Raw genomic sequence first — 14,946 nt, forward strand, 5'->3', positions numbered from 1 at the left:
CCCGTCAATATCTGGGACTGAATGATACATGAACAGCATGAAGAACTCCCTGTTCTCGAGCGCAAGGATGCAGCCGTTTGCTATTGAAACTCCTTCAATTCATTTCAAATTCTGCAGTCTCACACAAACTGTACTGGGCTGGCTTCACAGACCCTGATTACCATTAATCTTGTACTGCCTAATGTTTGCTGATCGGAGTTTTAAACCCTCATTTGCCTCTAAATACAGTACGTTCATTTCAATGCAAAAAACTAATTGGCTTTCAGCTTGCTTACTGCTTATGAGCGCAATGCACACCCATTCAAACACATTTGAACATGCCCCCCGTGCAATATTCCTTTACATGTCTCCACGGTTCACTCTGCAGCTACTGCGTTCTGCAGTCTGTGCCTAGTGGAAAGCATTGTTTACAGTCTGGTTCACCATCCCCACCTCGAATAATAACAATCGCCGCTGGAATGGTGGTAGCTATCCCACGGCCGGTTTCATAGCTAAACTTAGTTCTGTCATTGTTTCACTGTGAGCAAGAGTATGCGGTTAACAGCTTCCCCTGATTTTTCTGCCCTGGTGAGCTAGATAATGTCGGCGTGTCGATCAGGGACATCCTGTGTTTGTGTCCAGTAGAATAGAGCTGCTTGGCGGGGAACACGTTTATCAGACGTGAGGATCTGACCCTCCATCAATGGTGAGAAATCCTTAGCCCCCAGGCGGAGTGGCACGGGAACAGCTGGTATCCATTAACTGCTCCACTGTAAATCCTTTTACAGCTAGTGCACAAAAAAACCCATTCCTCACTGTAGATATCTGTTCTGTGTAATACACTGTAAACGGATAGGATGGTTCAGTCGCTTTTACCAGACCACATGTAAATTCTACACTGTAGATAAGGAGCATACAAGGGCCTGGCGGTCACAGAGAACACTTCATTCAGTGTGACTTCATTGCAGTTGTGGAGGCATTACACTGGTTAAAAAGGCTTTTCTCATGAGTTGCAATGCATCTTACTGAAAGACGCTGTAATGTTCTTTTTTCGCACAAACGTGTTTGTGTTTGTGTGAGTCACAAACAGGGTGGGAAGCTGAGCTATATTTGACTGTAATAATGCGCATAGAAATCCTTTTGTATGCCGTTTTAAATGAGAGATACGATATCAGGAGCAAGTTTCCTTGACTCCATTGTATTGCCACGTCTTCATTTTGAATGTACGTTGTCCCTTCTAAATAATAATAAAAAAAAAAAGAATAAAAAATTGTGTCGCGAACAAAGTCTTGGCTCGGGGGGATCCCTGGGGGGCTGTTATGGGGCTGTAAGCATGCGATAGGTCAGGGAGGTGACTGAGAGCCGCACAATTGATAGCCCACGGTCTGATATACAGCTTCCTCCTGCCTTCCGTTCCTTCAGCAATGATGCAATCTCTGAGCCTATCAGGAAACATTAACTACCTCACTATTGTGTCACACAGACAGCTCTTGGGAGCAGGGGCCAAATCAATTCAGGTCAAGTGTCTTCCTGCACCTTTCCTCTTGCTGGGAGAAAAACACCTGGCTGAGCATCTGTCCTATTGTTACTGTGACATTCAGTTTAAGGCATTGAATTAAAGGGACCTTCTTATTTTATTGTGTTACAAGTTCCCACGTGTGGCTACAACTGTTTACGTAAGGTGTGTGTATTGCTTTTATTTTTTTTTTTTTTTGACCACTTTTTTTAAACTTTTAAATTGCACTCCCTGCCTCAAGATGGCTTCCCATGTACCACGCATGGATCTGTCAGAACTACATTTCCCATCATCCTTCTGCTCACTGGTAAATCCATCTCAGTTACATAGGTGAGCAGGATAATGATGGGAAATGTAGTTCTGAGAGGTAGTTCACAGAACCCACTAGTGTACAGTTACAGCAACTGATGCTACCTGTAGGCACACAAAATATATATAGAAAAATGACATACCAAAGTTTATTCAGTTATAATTCTGATGGTCATAAGTGAGTAAGTCCTCTGTTGTACTGTGCTGCTCCAGCCTAGAACACTAGATGACCAAGTAAGAACGCACGCCGAAGAGAGCCAACTTTGGCTAGCCCTGCTGTAAATCATTGAAAGGGACCCTACCCATTGTATTTCATCTACAGATGTCTGCAATTGAGAACATGACAGAAAAGCTGGAGAGCTTCGGTGCTCTGAAGCTGGACCCCTCGAACTCTCTACAGCACTCCTCACACCACCTCTTCAACTTCCGCTCCCCGCCGCCAACACTGTCTGACGCCATCCTCAGGAAAGGCAAGGAACGCTACACCTGCAGGTACAGGATTCATGGGAACTTCACTGCTGCTGGACTTCCAAAGAAACCCACCAGCTGCAAACATTATTATTATTATTATTATTATTATTATTATTGTGTTAGTGTTGGAGGCAAGTGTCTGATTTCAGTATAAACGAATGCCAGTGAAGATTATTTGTTTTGTCATGTTTAGATTCAGCTGCTTGTTATGACTGAAAGGGAAAAACTAAAACATCTGTGTTTCTTGTGATTTACAAAGTGTTTTGAGGACGTGACAGCAGACAGTCCTGACCTAACCAGTGCAGTAAACATTCCCTCGGACACAAATATCCCATTGCTTAGGGAACTGAAAAGACAATTACTGAACTTGAATGCTGGTTGAAAGAGCAAGAAGTCACATCCGCCATGCGCCAGTCAAATATCTGTCTAAATATTGCTCTTTATCTGCTACAGGTACTGCGGGAAAATATTTCCCAGGTCAGCAAATCTTACAAGGCACTTAAGGACACACACAGGAGAGCAGCCCTACAGGTAAGGAACAGCCAGTCACATAACGGTAACCCTTGCAGGGGTTTATTATCGTTTATATACTGATGCCCCTATATGGATCACTGCGCTCCCCATTATGACTTTGTTTTAATTAGAAGTGAAGTATCCCATTCAAGGCTCGTAAAGGGTTTCAAAAGACAGCAAGCAGGGCAACCAGTAGTCTTTGATGGAAGACAGTGTTGCACAAAAATGCAACCCAATTGATTGAAATATTCCACATGTGCATTTGCATAATGAAACTGTGTCTTCCACAAGGCTAGTTAAATCTTATCTCTTTTTGAAATGCTACTATTCAGTCAGCTGTTTGTTAGTATTTTCCTTTGATAAATAGATGTATTTTTATATTATAGTTTTCAAACACATTTTCCCTTGACAAAAGGTATGTTAAACATACCGAGAAGTTGGCTGTTAGTAATGTCACTCTTAATAGTTGGGCAGTGAATCAGCCCTGAAGTTAACACCGGCAGGAGTGTTATAGTTAGAGTGCCAGTATGTACATTGTTTAGATCATTAAAATGATGGCGCAAAAGGCTTAGCCTAATGCATTTAAAAAAAAAATAATTTTAAAGAGTTACATTTCTTGCTGATTTGAATGAAGTTAAAAGTAAAACGCAACCCTGCCGGCACTTGTGTGGTTAAGAGTTAAGTTTCTCATGCGGAGACGAGAAGGGAAAATAGGGGGGAAAAGAAAAAAGAAGATTAATTTTGTCTCTCCAGATGTTTCTGAAGTGGAGAACAACTTCTGGACAACGTTGCTCTGTAATAGCACCCCTGAGATTTCCATGCACTGTTTATAGAAGCAGTTAATTGTCATTGATTTGGCTCTCAAACAGCTGCAGTCTTCAGCTTCACTAACTCTAATTGCATGGGTTGGCTTTGATTTGTCTGCCCCGTCGTTCATGGAAAATGGTCGGGTAATGGATTGGGCATGAGATTAGCAGGGATGGGCAGTGTCATTGGACCTGACAGTCTGCCTTGGGGGACAAGCTGTTGCTATGGGGATGAGGCTGGGGCAGTTACAAGGCTATGATCTTTAGGTGCATTAGTCTCTTGGCTCCAAATTGGGAAGTTTAGCAGTTGAAGATTCTAGTACAGACCCAGCAGCTTGACCCAGGTTGTAAATATAAATGTATCATTATCTGTAATGTGTGTGCCTTCTAGAACCCTAGCTTCCTGTCTTCAGGTTCGGATGCATTGGGTCTGCGAAATGGAAGGTGTTTCTTATTCCCATACAATAGAGCTTGTGACCCTCTTAGATTTGTTATATTGTCGTGTTTATTTTCACAGTTTACAGCTGTGTAAATCATTTTAAATACTGAACTGACACATAATGTGACTCTGGTACGTATCTACATGGCAGATTAGATATGTGCACGTTTTGCATTGTAAACATAAAAGTTGTTCCTATTCCAATACAGCAACTGTAGCCTAAAGCTAAGGGAACACAAAGCTACTTTGTGGCTTGGAGCTTAGTTTGAAGAGACTAGGTTTCAGGCCATTGCAGGGCACACCAAGGGAGACTTGGGATCTGATGCAGCAAAGTTGCCTCAGGCTAGGTCTCTTGGACTGGTTCCATGCTGCTGAAAAACTTACTTCGTGTTCCCTCGGCTTTAGAAACTAAACGTTACTTTTTTTTTTTTTTTTTTTTTTAAATCCAGAGATGGTTATCTTTTGTAGTCCGAGCCAACAGCGGTTTGAATGAGCAAATAGATGTGCGTGCATGACCTTGGTCTGCTCATTCAGGACCAAATCCCTTAACCTTCTGCCAGTGTAAACTGTGCATGTTACTGCTGACTAGGTTCAGGTCACTTTTATTAAGTTTGAAATCTCGCAGGACCTGCTCACGGCTCTTTTATTTAGATTTAGTTTTTAATCCACTGATTAGCTCATTTTGTAACAATTTACCCTAACAAATAGCAGGGACCATTATCTTTGCCACTTCGAGGCAAATAAGGCAAGAACAGCAGAGCGAAAGAAAGAGGCTTGTTTAAAAACTCTTCATGGTTCATTGTATCGGACTATTTGACTGGTAGAGATGCTATCGGGACCCCCTTTTAGCACAGAAATTGGCAGAGAGGGGTGGCTACTCAAAGACCCAATTCAGATTGTAATGGTCCACGTACAGCAAAAAAAAAAAGACCCAATCTTCTTGAGCTGATGAAGTAATTTCAAGTCCCCACAGACACGGTAGGGGAAAAAAATCACTCTGCTTTTTGTTTTTTTTTTTCATCTTGGCGTTTGACCATTTTCTGTGAACCGTGATGCGCCAAGTCTGGAAATTAGCAAGCAAAAAAATAAAGAGCTCTGGAGAAGTTAAAAGGGCCTCAGTCTGATTTCAGTGCTTGATGACGAGCGATTTTCCCAAAGCAATTAGCACTGAAAGCAAACCCCAGAACACTGCTGTCAGAGGGACAGAGGGGGGGGGGGGGACTGTTGCACAGCAAGAGTGAATGCACACAGCCTCTAAACAAAGAGGGACTGTCTCAAGAATTAAACACAACTTCAAGAGTGTTTATTTATAATCTGCGAAAATTGATGTACTCTGGGCTACCCTCTGGAGCTGTTTCCTTTTAAACAGCTCAACCTCGGGTAAGAAATATAACGGAATATGAAACCAGACACGTAACGACCGCTCGGCTCGGAGCAAGAAAATCATTTTGAGCTTCATTGCTTTTGAGGATGGCAAGAGAAAGAGAAAGTCTTTTTTTTTTTTTTTTTTTTTTTTCCATGAATAAAATAAAGTTTGACATTCACAAAACTGTCCTGCACTGTAGTTAACAAGCTAGCACCAGTCGGGAACATTGCATCTCAAACTGTATTTGATTCATATAAACAGACTTTGAGAAAGAAGCATTCTTGACCAGTGGACCCTATAAATAAGAGTAGAAAACAAGTGTTCCTCATGTTTACTTCCCTTAACATCTCCATATCAGGCGTGGATATTCAGAGTCAGGGGATCAGCTTCTGTTTCCCCCATTTAACCACTTCTGGGATCAGCTTAAAAGTGGCAGTGCAGTGCAGCCATGTACTCCTAAATCTGAAGATAGCAGATCACCACTAAAATATCAGTTTTCTTTAACAAGAATTAATATACGAGTTCACATTTGTATACTGAACTTCTAGTAACACACGTAATAGGTAATGCATTTGTCTGATTTCTACAAGGATGTTCACAAAGTGTCTTTATCCATCTTGTCCGAATGCTTTACTTTGCGTGTGTGTGTGTCAGTGGCAGAACGATGATGTCTGAGCTACCTATAGAAAGTAGTACGGAACTGCGGTGTGATGCATTCTGGTTCGACCACCAGTGCCGTTACCATGCCCCTCGTTTTTGTGCAACTGGTACAGAATGTTGTTTTTAGAAGAAGATTCTCCCCGTAAAGGGCAAGTTCTACATCTCTAGTCAAAAAGACATTTGTTTAATTTTGGAATGGCACACACACACACACACACACACACACATACAAACGCATGGTACACTGCTATTGTTGCCTTATGACCTGTATTTCAACATAGTCCGCAAACCAGATGAGGCTGCTGAAAACGTCTAACGAGAATGTGATTGCCCCCTTGTGGGGTTTGACTTCTGCCTGCGCCGTTTAGACCAGAGCACTCTGCAGCCAGAAAGGCTGGTTAGTGTTTACTGAGCTCTCATTATGTTCGTTCCCTTCTCTTTCTGTCTCCAGATGTAAATACTGCGACAGGTCGTTCAGCATCTCTTCCAATCTGCAGCGGCACGTCAGGAACATCCACAACAAGGAGAAGCCCTTCAAGTGTCACCTGTGTAACCGCTGCTTCGGCCAGCAGACCAACTTGGACCGACACCTCAAAAAACATGAGCATGAGAACATTCCAGGTAATGCAGCTGTGATCCGGAACAGCAGTGTCTGACACAACACTGACCCTTACACACACACACACCCTTTGACCTCGGCGCATGGCAGCAGCCAATCTATCCAAGTCACGGCACCAATGTAACCGGGCGGATGCTGGGCGTGAACCACAACCACAACCGCTATGCAAAAGAGCCGGGCTCGGCTGCATTCGTGGTTATAGAGCTTTTAACCTCATCTGCTCTCAGCGAGGGGCCGAATCCCTAACGGCAGTGTATAACACAACCCTGCCCGTTACATGCGCTCCTAGATATTGTGCAGATCCCTCCTGCTAGCTAGCTCTACTTTATAACAGTGCAGTTTTCCCCTGGAATGATTTACACAGTAAAGATGTGTGTCAATATGTATTATGTTGCTCCTCTATCCAGTCAGTGTCCAGGGCTGCAACGTGTTTGTTTTTCATGCCGTTATGTATTCCATCATTTCTTTTTTTCTTTTTTTTTTTTTTTTTTTTCAGTGAGTCAGCATTCTGGGATTCTTTCGAACCTGGGGACGAGCATCTCCTCGCCAAACTCCGAACCGGACAATCATGCACTTTTAGACGAGAAGGAAGATTCCTATTTTTCGGAAATCCGGAATTTTATTGCCAACAGCGAACTGAACCAGGCGTCCAGTTCGACAGATAAAAGGTAATGATTTCAACTCGGGAGGAAAGATTAGGACTCGTGATTTGACCCCCTTCTTAGTTATTCAGTATGGAAAGATCTTTGTTTATGCATTTAGCGTTGAACAATATGCATAACTTAGCTATACATCCGGTACCCTTACATAGATTGGACTGCCAATGTAAATGTCACATAGAAGAGCAACAGAACAGAAATAGTGTGTTTGTGTGTGTGTGTGTGTGTTATGTGAATGTATAAGTCTGATTTACAACTATGACCAAAAGTTTTGCATCACCTAGATTGAGATATAGGTGATGCAAAACATAATTTAGATATTGTACTTAACATCCCTGTAATAAAAAAAAACTGCAAAATGATATCGCAAAAGTCTACCAGAAGCCATAATAGTAGTACAGTATTTGTATATGGAAAACTACAAAGCAGTATGTAATTCAGTATGTTAACATAACATTATTCAGCAGGTTTTATGAAGCAAAATTAGTTCATTCTATAATGGTAATGCAAAACTTTTAGCCATAGCTGTAGTTTATCAACTCATACATGTAGTAATACTAAAATAAACTATTTCAGAAGCTCTTTGACAAACGACTAGGAATACGAAACCGAATCTAAATATCTGTCAAAAAAATCAATAAATTCAGTTTATTCTCATATTACTGCATTTCGTCTTGTATAACTGTTGCTGTTAAAGGCTTCCATTCAGCGGTAACTGTGTCTATGAAGATGTGATTTGTTGGTAGTTATTCCCAGGTTGTCATTATGAATCCCGACCTGGACCAATCAAAAGGCAGAACGAAAATACTCACAGGGGACCCCCAGCCACCCTGCCTGTACGCTGTCCCTGGTGGATGCCAGAGGCGGTGCAGTCTGAAACAGCAGTGAAGCATAACAGTGTAAACCCAGCAGGTTAAACAAATGCTGAGTGTCTCATTAACTTTCCGTCTCAGCCTAACTTTTACCAGACTCGCCAAAAACACAACAAACCCATTACTGACAAAAAAAAAAAAAACATATTCATAACCATGTTACAACTTGCAGACCCCCAGCTTTCTAGCAAAAACACATATGTGACCATAATCTTGCATTACACTGAATTCATATTTAATGTGCTGTGTAAATGTGGTCTGTGTGTGCTGTGCATATTTAAGAGGATGTGACAGCAGAACAGAGTGATTCAGTAAGTGATGCTTTGTGCAGCTCACAATGGGCTTTTTCTAAACGCCCACATGCAAATGCATAACCATTTTTCGATGAAAGCAAATTTCAAATCCCTTTTTTTTGAGCACCCATGTACAGCTATGGCCAAAAGTTTTGCATCACCTAGAATTTTAGGAGATATGAGACATTTGAGACATATTAAAAAAAATGTGTGTGTATAGATAGATAGATAGATGAAAATAATTTAGATTAATGTAGAAACTACAAAAGATATTACAAAATGATATCGCAAAAGTGTACCACAAGCCATAAGTGTAGGACAGTATTTAATGTTAGATTTTTTAAATGTCACATTTTTCGTGAAATACAAAGTGATATGTAACTCAATATGTTAACATAACATTGTTCAGCAGGTTTCATTCGACTTTATGAAGCAAATTCTATAGGGTGATGCAAAACCTTTAGCTGTAGCTGCACAGCATCACTTCCTTCTGGGATCAATAGCCCGTCTCTTCTCACTAAAGCAGGCTTGGCTTCTGCAAAGCTGTCATTCAAGTGAGACCTCTACTTTATATCTAAATTTAAAAAATGTAGTTTCTCAAATGTTTTAGAGACGTTTGAATAGAGTTTAGCCTTTAAATCTCTTTGTTTGCTGGATCTTCATTGGATATGCAGAAGCTGTTTCTGAGTTTTTTGTAATTTTTTACTGAAATAGGTTGTCCAGGCAGGCAGGCAGGCAGTCTGGGAGTGAGGGTATTTTTATTTCAAACTGACAGAGGAAAAAAAAAATGACGCTGGCATTTCCTGTAAGAGATCACGGGGGTTTAAGCTTGTCTAGCGCAGACAGAAATAGACAGCTGAGGCTGAAGCAGGCTGGCATGAGTGCCTTGAGGGGGCAGATTGGGGTATTTATCTGCAAGAGAAATCGATCAAGCCACCCCCCCAAACACAAACACCCCACCGACGTGTTTAGACTAAGTGACAATACCCAGGACCCTTCAAATCTGCCCAGAAACCGCAAAAAAAAAAAAAAATCCAAACAAGTGGCATTTTTATAATTGTTTGAGAATCCCCACCCCCACCTCAGCCTCCGAGCCCCGAAGCCCACCAGTCCCCTTCCCTTCTCATCATGCTCAAGTCTGGTACTTGTGATAATTGTCTGTGTGCATTCGGTATGCCCCAAACCTTAACCTGGTTCTTTGTGTAGCTTAAAATAATCTGTTTAAAAACCTTCACCGAGAGGAAATCAGTGTGGCCGTTAGCATCTAAACAATCGTTAAACTAACACACTGTCGCCTCCCTCCCAGGCCGGATGACAGCCAGGGACACGTGCTGTCCAACCCCAAGCGGAGTGAAGGAGAGGAGGAGGAGGAGGAAGAGGAGGCTGATGAAGAGGACGGTAGCCTGACGGAGAAATCTCAGGACGAGGTGGTCTCCCCGCCGATGGTACCCCAGGGGAGCTACGAGGATGAGGAGGAGCCTTCCTCTACGAGGAGCCTTCCTCTCTAATGATGAGTTACGAACACACCCGAAGGTGAGGGCCCGCTCCACACAACACCACTGGGACTTGGTTTATTACACTTTCATGCAGGGCTTTTTATATCAAGCGACGTGGTAGCAGGTACACCCTACAAACGAAGCTGGAGAAAGCCACTTTGTGGAAATACTTTTAGGTAAATGCTTAGAAGTTCAGTACACAAATAAAATAGGAATTCAGATAATTCTTGTTTAGGAAAATCTGTATTATACTACACCATTGGAGTTGATTCCAGCATTAAGTGTAAGAAAACAAGTCCCAAGACCTCTTATGAATGTGTTTCATTGCACTTTTCACTGCTGACAGACAAGTCCCACAGTGAAGCATGTGACAAGCAGTCCACGCTCCACCTTGTGTCCACTTCATCACCCTCCAGTGCATGCTGCAGGGCACTATTGCAGTACAGACCCGGAGAAGGTCCCCTCCATTCCTTTGGGAAAGCCAGCTACCGTTTTCTGTTTTTTGCGTGCCGGTAAGGCGGTAAAACGATTAAGTGGAGACACTTTCTGCTGGGACCCTTGTGTCGTGCCCTTCCCCGTTTCTCCAATGTGCATGTACCTCGTGGTGCCGTGGCTTGTCGAGTCCCCTCATCGCATGTGCATGAGCAGTCTGGTGTTTGTCAGGGCTGGTTGCTTGGCCTGTCGGTGTAAGACCAGGAAAGCTAACCCAAGGTTCGTTGGTGCAGGTGTATTGATGAGGACGAAGCAAGCCTTTTAGAACTGGAGCAGATTCCGGCTTTCGGGAAGGGCCTGGATCTCCGTAAGGCCACAGAGGAACCCTTTGAAGTTAAAGACATGTTTAACTCCTCCTTAGAATCGGAGACTTTAAAAGAGACCCTGTACAGACAGGCTAAAACGCAGGTATGTGATTTCACCAATGTGTGCATGATGCACATTTTAATAAAAGCAGCAAACAAGCTAGATTAAAAATGACTGTCACAAGAACAAAGTGAGAAGGATCAAGGACCGTGCCTTTTATCCACACCCCAGGGCGGTAGCATTAGCTGTATCAGTGGTGATTTCCATCAATATTTTGAAGTGCTTTACGAATCTCATACACAGAAGGTGAAACAAACAATTGGGTTCACGTTTGGAGATGGCAGAAGGAAATGATTAGCTAGACTGAAGGATCTAATCGAAATTGGAACAGACGAGCCAGTGAATAAGCAAGCGCCTGGTTAGTTAGTGAGATCCGTACTGTTATGAAACTTGCTTATGTGGATTTGTTTTGAAATCTGCTGCATAGGGATGAGCAGGGTGTACAAGCCCTCAGCTTGTCTATGTAGCTTCCCTTTCATAAACACACTGGCAGGGGCGAGAGTTGGATCTCTGTTTTGATCGTGGGAGGGGGAAGGCATGGCTCTGTCCCTTTTCTTTTATGAGCTCTATTGAGGCACGTATTGTTCTTTGAAAACCCTTCTGTTCATCCTAAACACTGGAACAGGCTGTGTCTTCACAGATTTCTGAATGCGAGCGAGTTGTGAACACCAGCTGATTGTACTTGGGTGTCAGTCAGCAGTTTCATTTGTTTTGTGCTGGTTTGGTTTGCCAGCTGCTTGCTCGTGAGACACAAACACAGACGATTTTGTAACTTATTTTATTGCAGTGAAAACTGTGAGGAGATCCCCAAATCTCAAACTGCTGGGTTTTCAGATGAAGTCAGTGACCGATAAAGCCGTGTTTGAGTGAATGTTAACGCGCTGCATCTATAGTGAACATTCGATGGAAAGGACTTGTCAAAGTTTCAGCACATTGTATCTCATGTATAAAACATGCAGCTTAATTTAAAAAAAAAAAACAGCACTTTTGTATGCTTAGTAGCGGATTGAGAGTACAATCTTGCTATGGTAATGCGTCATGTGTAGGGTGTCTCTTATAAAATAGAAATCATTTTCCCAAACTACACAAGATGACGTCTCTTGTATCAATAACCCTACACGCAGTGTGTGAAGTTTTAAAAGTATATTTCCTTGTTCTGTTTTATATAAAAGTGTAACGATACACAAAGCATAGGGATGCAGTGCAGTAATGGCTTGAATAATAATATAATTTTGTGTATTTAACAGGCTTATGCAATGATGCTGTCTCTGTCTGAAAACAACCCTCTGCACACATCCTCCCAGAATTCTCTGGATGCTTGGCTGAACAGGGGGGGTGGAGCTTCAGAGCCTGGGAACTTTCACCCCCTCAACCACATCTGAGAGAGAGAGAGACCAGGAACCAGGGACCAGGGACCAGGCCACACTGGGAAAACTGGGACCACCTCTGTCTCAACGGGAGCTGGACAGGGCCGCCCAGGGGACCAGGTTCTCTCACCCAAGCGGGCGGCACAGTGAACCAGGCATAGAGATTGTAGAGCATGGAGGAGGCAGCCCTGCTTAGCATGGTCCGAATAGGGAGCCAGCACACTGGGGCTGGCACATTGTGCCAGGGGCCTTCCATAAGCGCTTGTTGTTGAATTGATTGAGTTCCGTTGGTCTAAATTTGGCCCTCTTGAGTGTTTTTACAGTTGTGGGTGGTCTGAACACCCCTTTGGAAACTGGCTGGGTAGAATCCTTGCCCTCTCCTGCCCCCCTATTCCATTCCAGATCAAGCTCAGTAAGGTTGCTTCCACGCAGACTGGTAACTAAAGGACCTTTTTTTCACCTCATTCCTTGGGTCAGCAAACCTTTCAACAATGACCTTAATGCCCACAACATATTTATTCCACACAAGTAAGCTTTTGCACAGTGAAAAGATGCTATATCAAGAAGCAGCTGAACGGTAGGACATATTGTAGTAGTCATAGTAATTAATAATAATAACAATTCTAATTTAATGAACTACAAAGCTCTCAAAAAGGACACTGCATTCCTCAAAGAGGCTAGTCCACAAATAAGTAAATAATAATGAATACAAATATTTTATCCAGTAAATTTTGACTTTAAATTATTTCCCACAGGGGCCAATACTGTATCATAATTCTTCTAGTTCGATTTAAGTTAATTTGTATAAATCTTTTGCTTTTTTGTATGTCATTTGTTCTGTAATAACAGTATTGTTGTTTTTTTTCCCTTAGACACCATGGTATATATTGTTAATATAATTACTTAGTGAAGGACCAAAATTGTGTAATATTGCTGTATGTACACTATCCAGGAAGTATGTAGGACGAGTGGTTTGTGCCAAATAACCCAGTAGATGATGTTTTGTTCTCCGACAATCATTTTTTCTTGAAGGGTTTTTATTCTGTTGCTGTTGAAGTTTGTTTTGATTTTCTGTAGACTTCTTCAATCTGCAATTAGGAGTAGGAGATTGTGTGTTCTATTTATTATTGGGGGGTTTTGTAGTTGATGAAAAGTGACAGCTGTATATATTTCTCCCACAGTTAACCCAGTATATCTTCAAAAAAGAAAAAAAATGCGATGCAAGCTCCATTTAATACAAGTGATATTGCCAGCGTGCCAAATTTGTAAAACGAAGAATTTAGCCGTTTACTTATCAAATCAAATTTGAGAAAAGAAAGAAAGAGAATCGCTGTGTAAGGAAATGTTTTTTTTAGTAATATGAATAAATCTGGCTGTGTTGGGGGGGGGGGGGGGGGGGGGGGGGGGGGGCACATTCCAAATGTTTCACAGACCTGACAGTGGTCTCCTCCTAGCATGCTCTGAAACCCATGACGTCTTTATTATCGGACTGTGGAGCAGGCCCGTGGTGTGGCAGTACAAATTTTGTAAAATATGTAAAAGTTTATTTTATTTTTTTTTATTTTATTTGTTTTTTTTAAAGAAAAACAAAAAATGAACTGTTGACAGTTATGCTGTATGAAGAAGCCTCTCTTGTTTTTGATGGTGACTTGGTGTGATTGTATTGTTTATTGCATTTTGCTACCCGTTTTACTGCATTTCGCATCCTTCAAAAATGTCCCATAATGAAATGCATTAGCTTTATGATTCCCAGAATGAGCTGCTTTAATATACAGCTAAGTACTTGCAACCACTTCATAGTGTGCGCCCAAATCCCTAATCCTAATTATTTCCAAAATCAAGAGCAATGTCAATTGGGAAATACTGCAGACACTTTAAACTCTACCACCCCATTGGCACCCTGTTTAATTCATTCGCTGCACTTCGGACTTAAGCATTTTAAACTTAATGAAGTTGCTGGTAGAAAATGCATGAGGGCACTCTTTATCCCATAGTCCCATAGAATAATGTATTGTTCTTTTATCTGTCCAGCAAAAACACCCGGTTTGGTGTTCTCTATCTGGTTTCTGTTTTCAATGTTGATAATGTGTTGGAACAATTCCGGGTTGAAATGGTTAAACCTCCTGTTGCCTGGTTTTCTGTTGCAAGAGAGAGAGACCCGAATAACACGATGAAGATTGCACAGCCGTAGTTCAATCAAATTATCAACACTGGCAGAATAATTAAAATGTTTGTAGTCCTGTTCTCCTATCCCATTACAGTGCTGTATGCATTAAACAAGAAATAGTGTATTGTCTTTGTGGCCAGCAGAGGGCACCCTCAGTTGAAAAAAAATAAATAAAAATCGCCAAGCCCACACACATCAATACAGTGTTTTTCTGAATTTGTATAAGAGTCCCTACCCTAACAGTGTAAATAAATGGGGAAATAAACACATTTTTTAATTAAGTTACCAGCTTTCTAAAGGCAAATCCGGCACCTAAGGCAAATTAAAATGTGTTTGACCAAATTTATATATATATATATATATATATATATATATATAGAAAAAAACATATCCAATGTGGCTGGTCTTGATCTTCTGTCACAGTACAGACCTGAATTAAAAAAAAAAAGTTTGTTTCAAAACTGTATATTGTTCTAAAAGATTGTTGTCTATGTCTGGAATTCATATAAGAAAATGGATATGAAGGTTCCAAAATTGATGGTGCTTGTTTCATTTT

The 14,946-nt window shown here is 41.6% G+C and overlaps 1 protein-coding gene across 1 annotated transcript in view; it reads left to right on the forward strand.

Annotated features, from left to right (window-relative positions):
* The window catches only part of LOC121328807 (histone-lysine N-methyltransferase PRDM16-like), a 186,556-nt gene extending 172,952 nt beyond the window's left edge, over nt 1-13,604 (forward strand). Inside the window, 8 exon segments of the mRNA XM_041273880.1 lie at nt 2,127-2,296; nt 2,729-2,806; nt 6,511-6,680; nt 7,175-7,346; nt 9,809-9,980; nt 9,983-10,035; nt 10,724-10,898; nt 12,104-13,604. Of these exon segments, the coding sequence (XP_041129814.1) occupies nt 2,127-2,296; nt 2,729-2,806; nt 6,511-6,680; nt 7,175-7,346; nt 9,809-9,980; nt 9,983-10,035; nt 10,724-10,898; nt 12,104-12,238 (1,125 nt within the window). The 3' untranslated portion in view covers nt 12,239-13,604.
* Nucleotides 13,605-14,946: the final 1,342 nt, after the last annotated feature.

This window comes from Polyodon spathula, chromosome 16 (genome assembly GCF_017654505.1).
Source record: "Polyodon spathula isolate WHYD16114869_AA chromosome 16, ASM1765450v1, whole genome shotgun sequence".
NCBI classification, from domain to species: Eukaryota; Metazoa; Chordata; class Actinopteri; order Acipenseriformes; family Polyodontidae; genus Polyodon; species Polyodon spathula.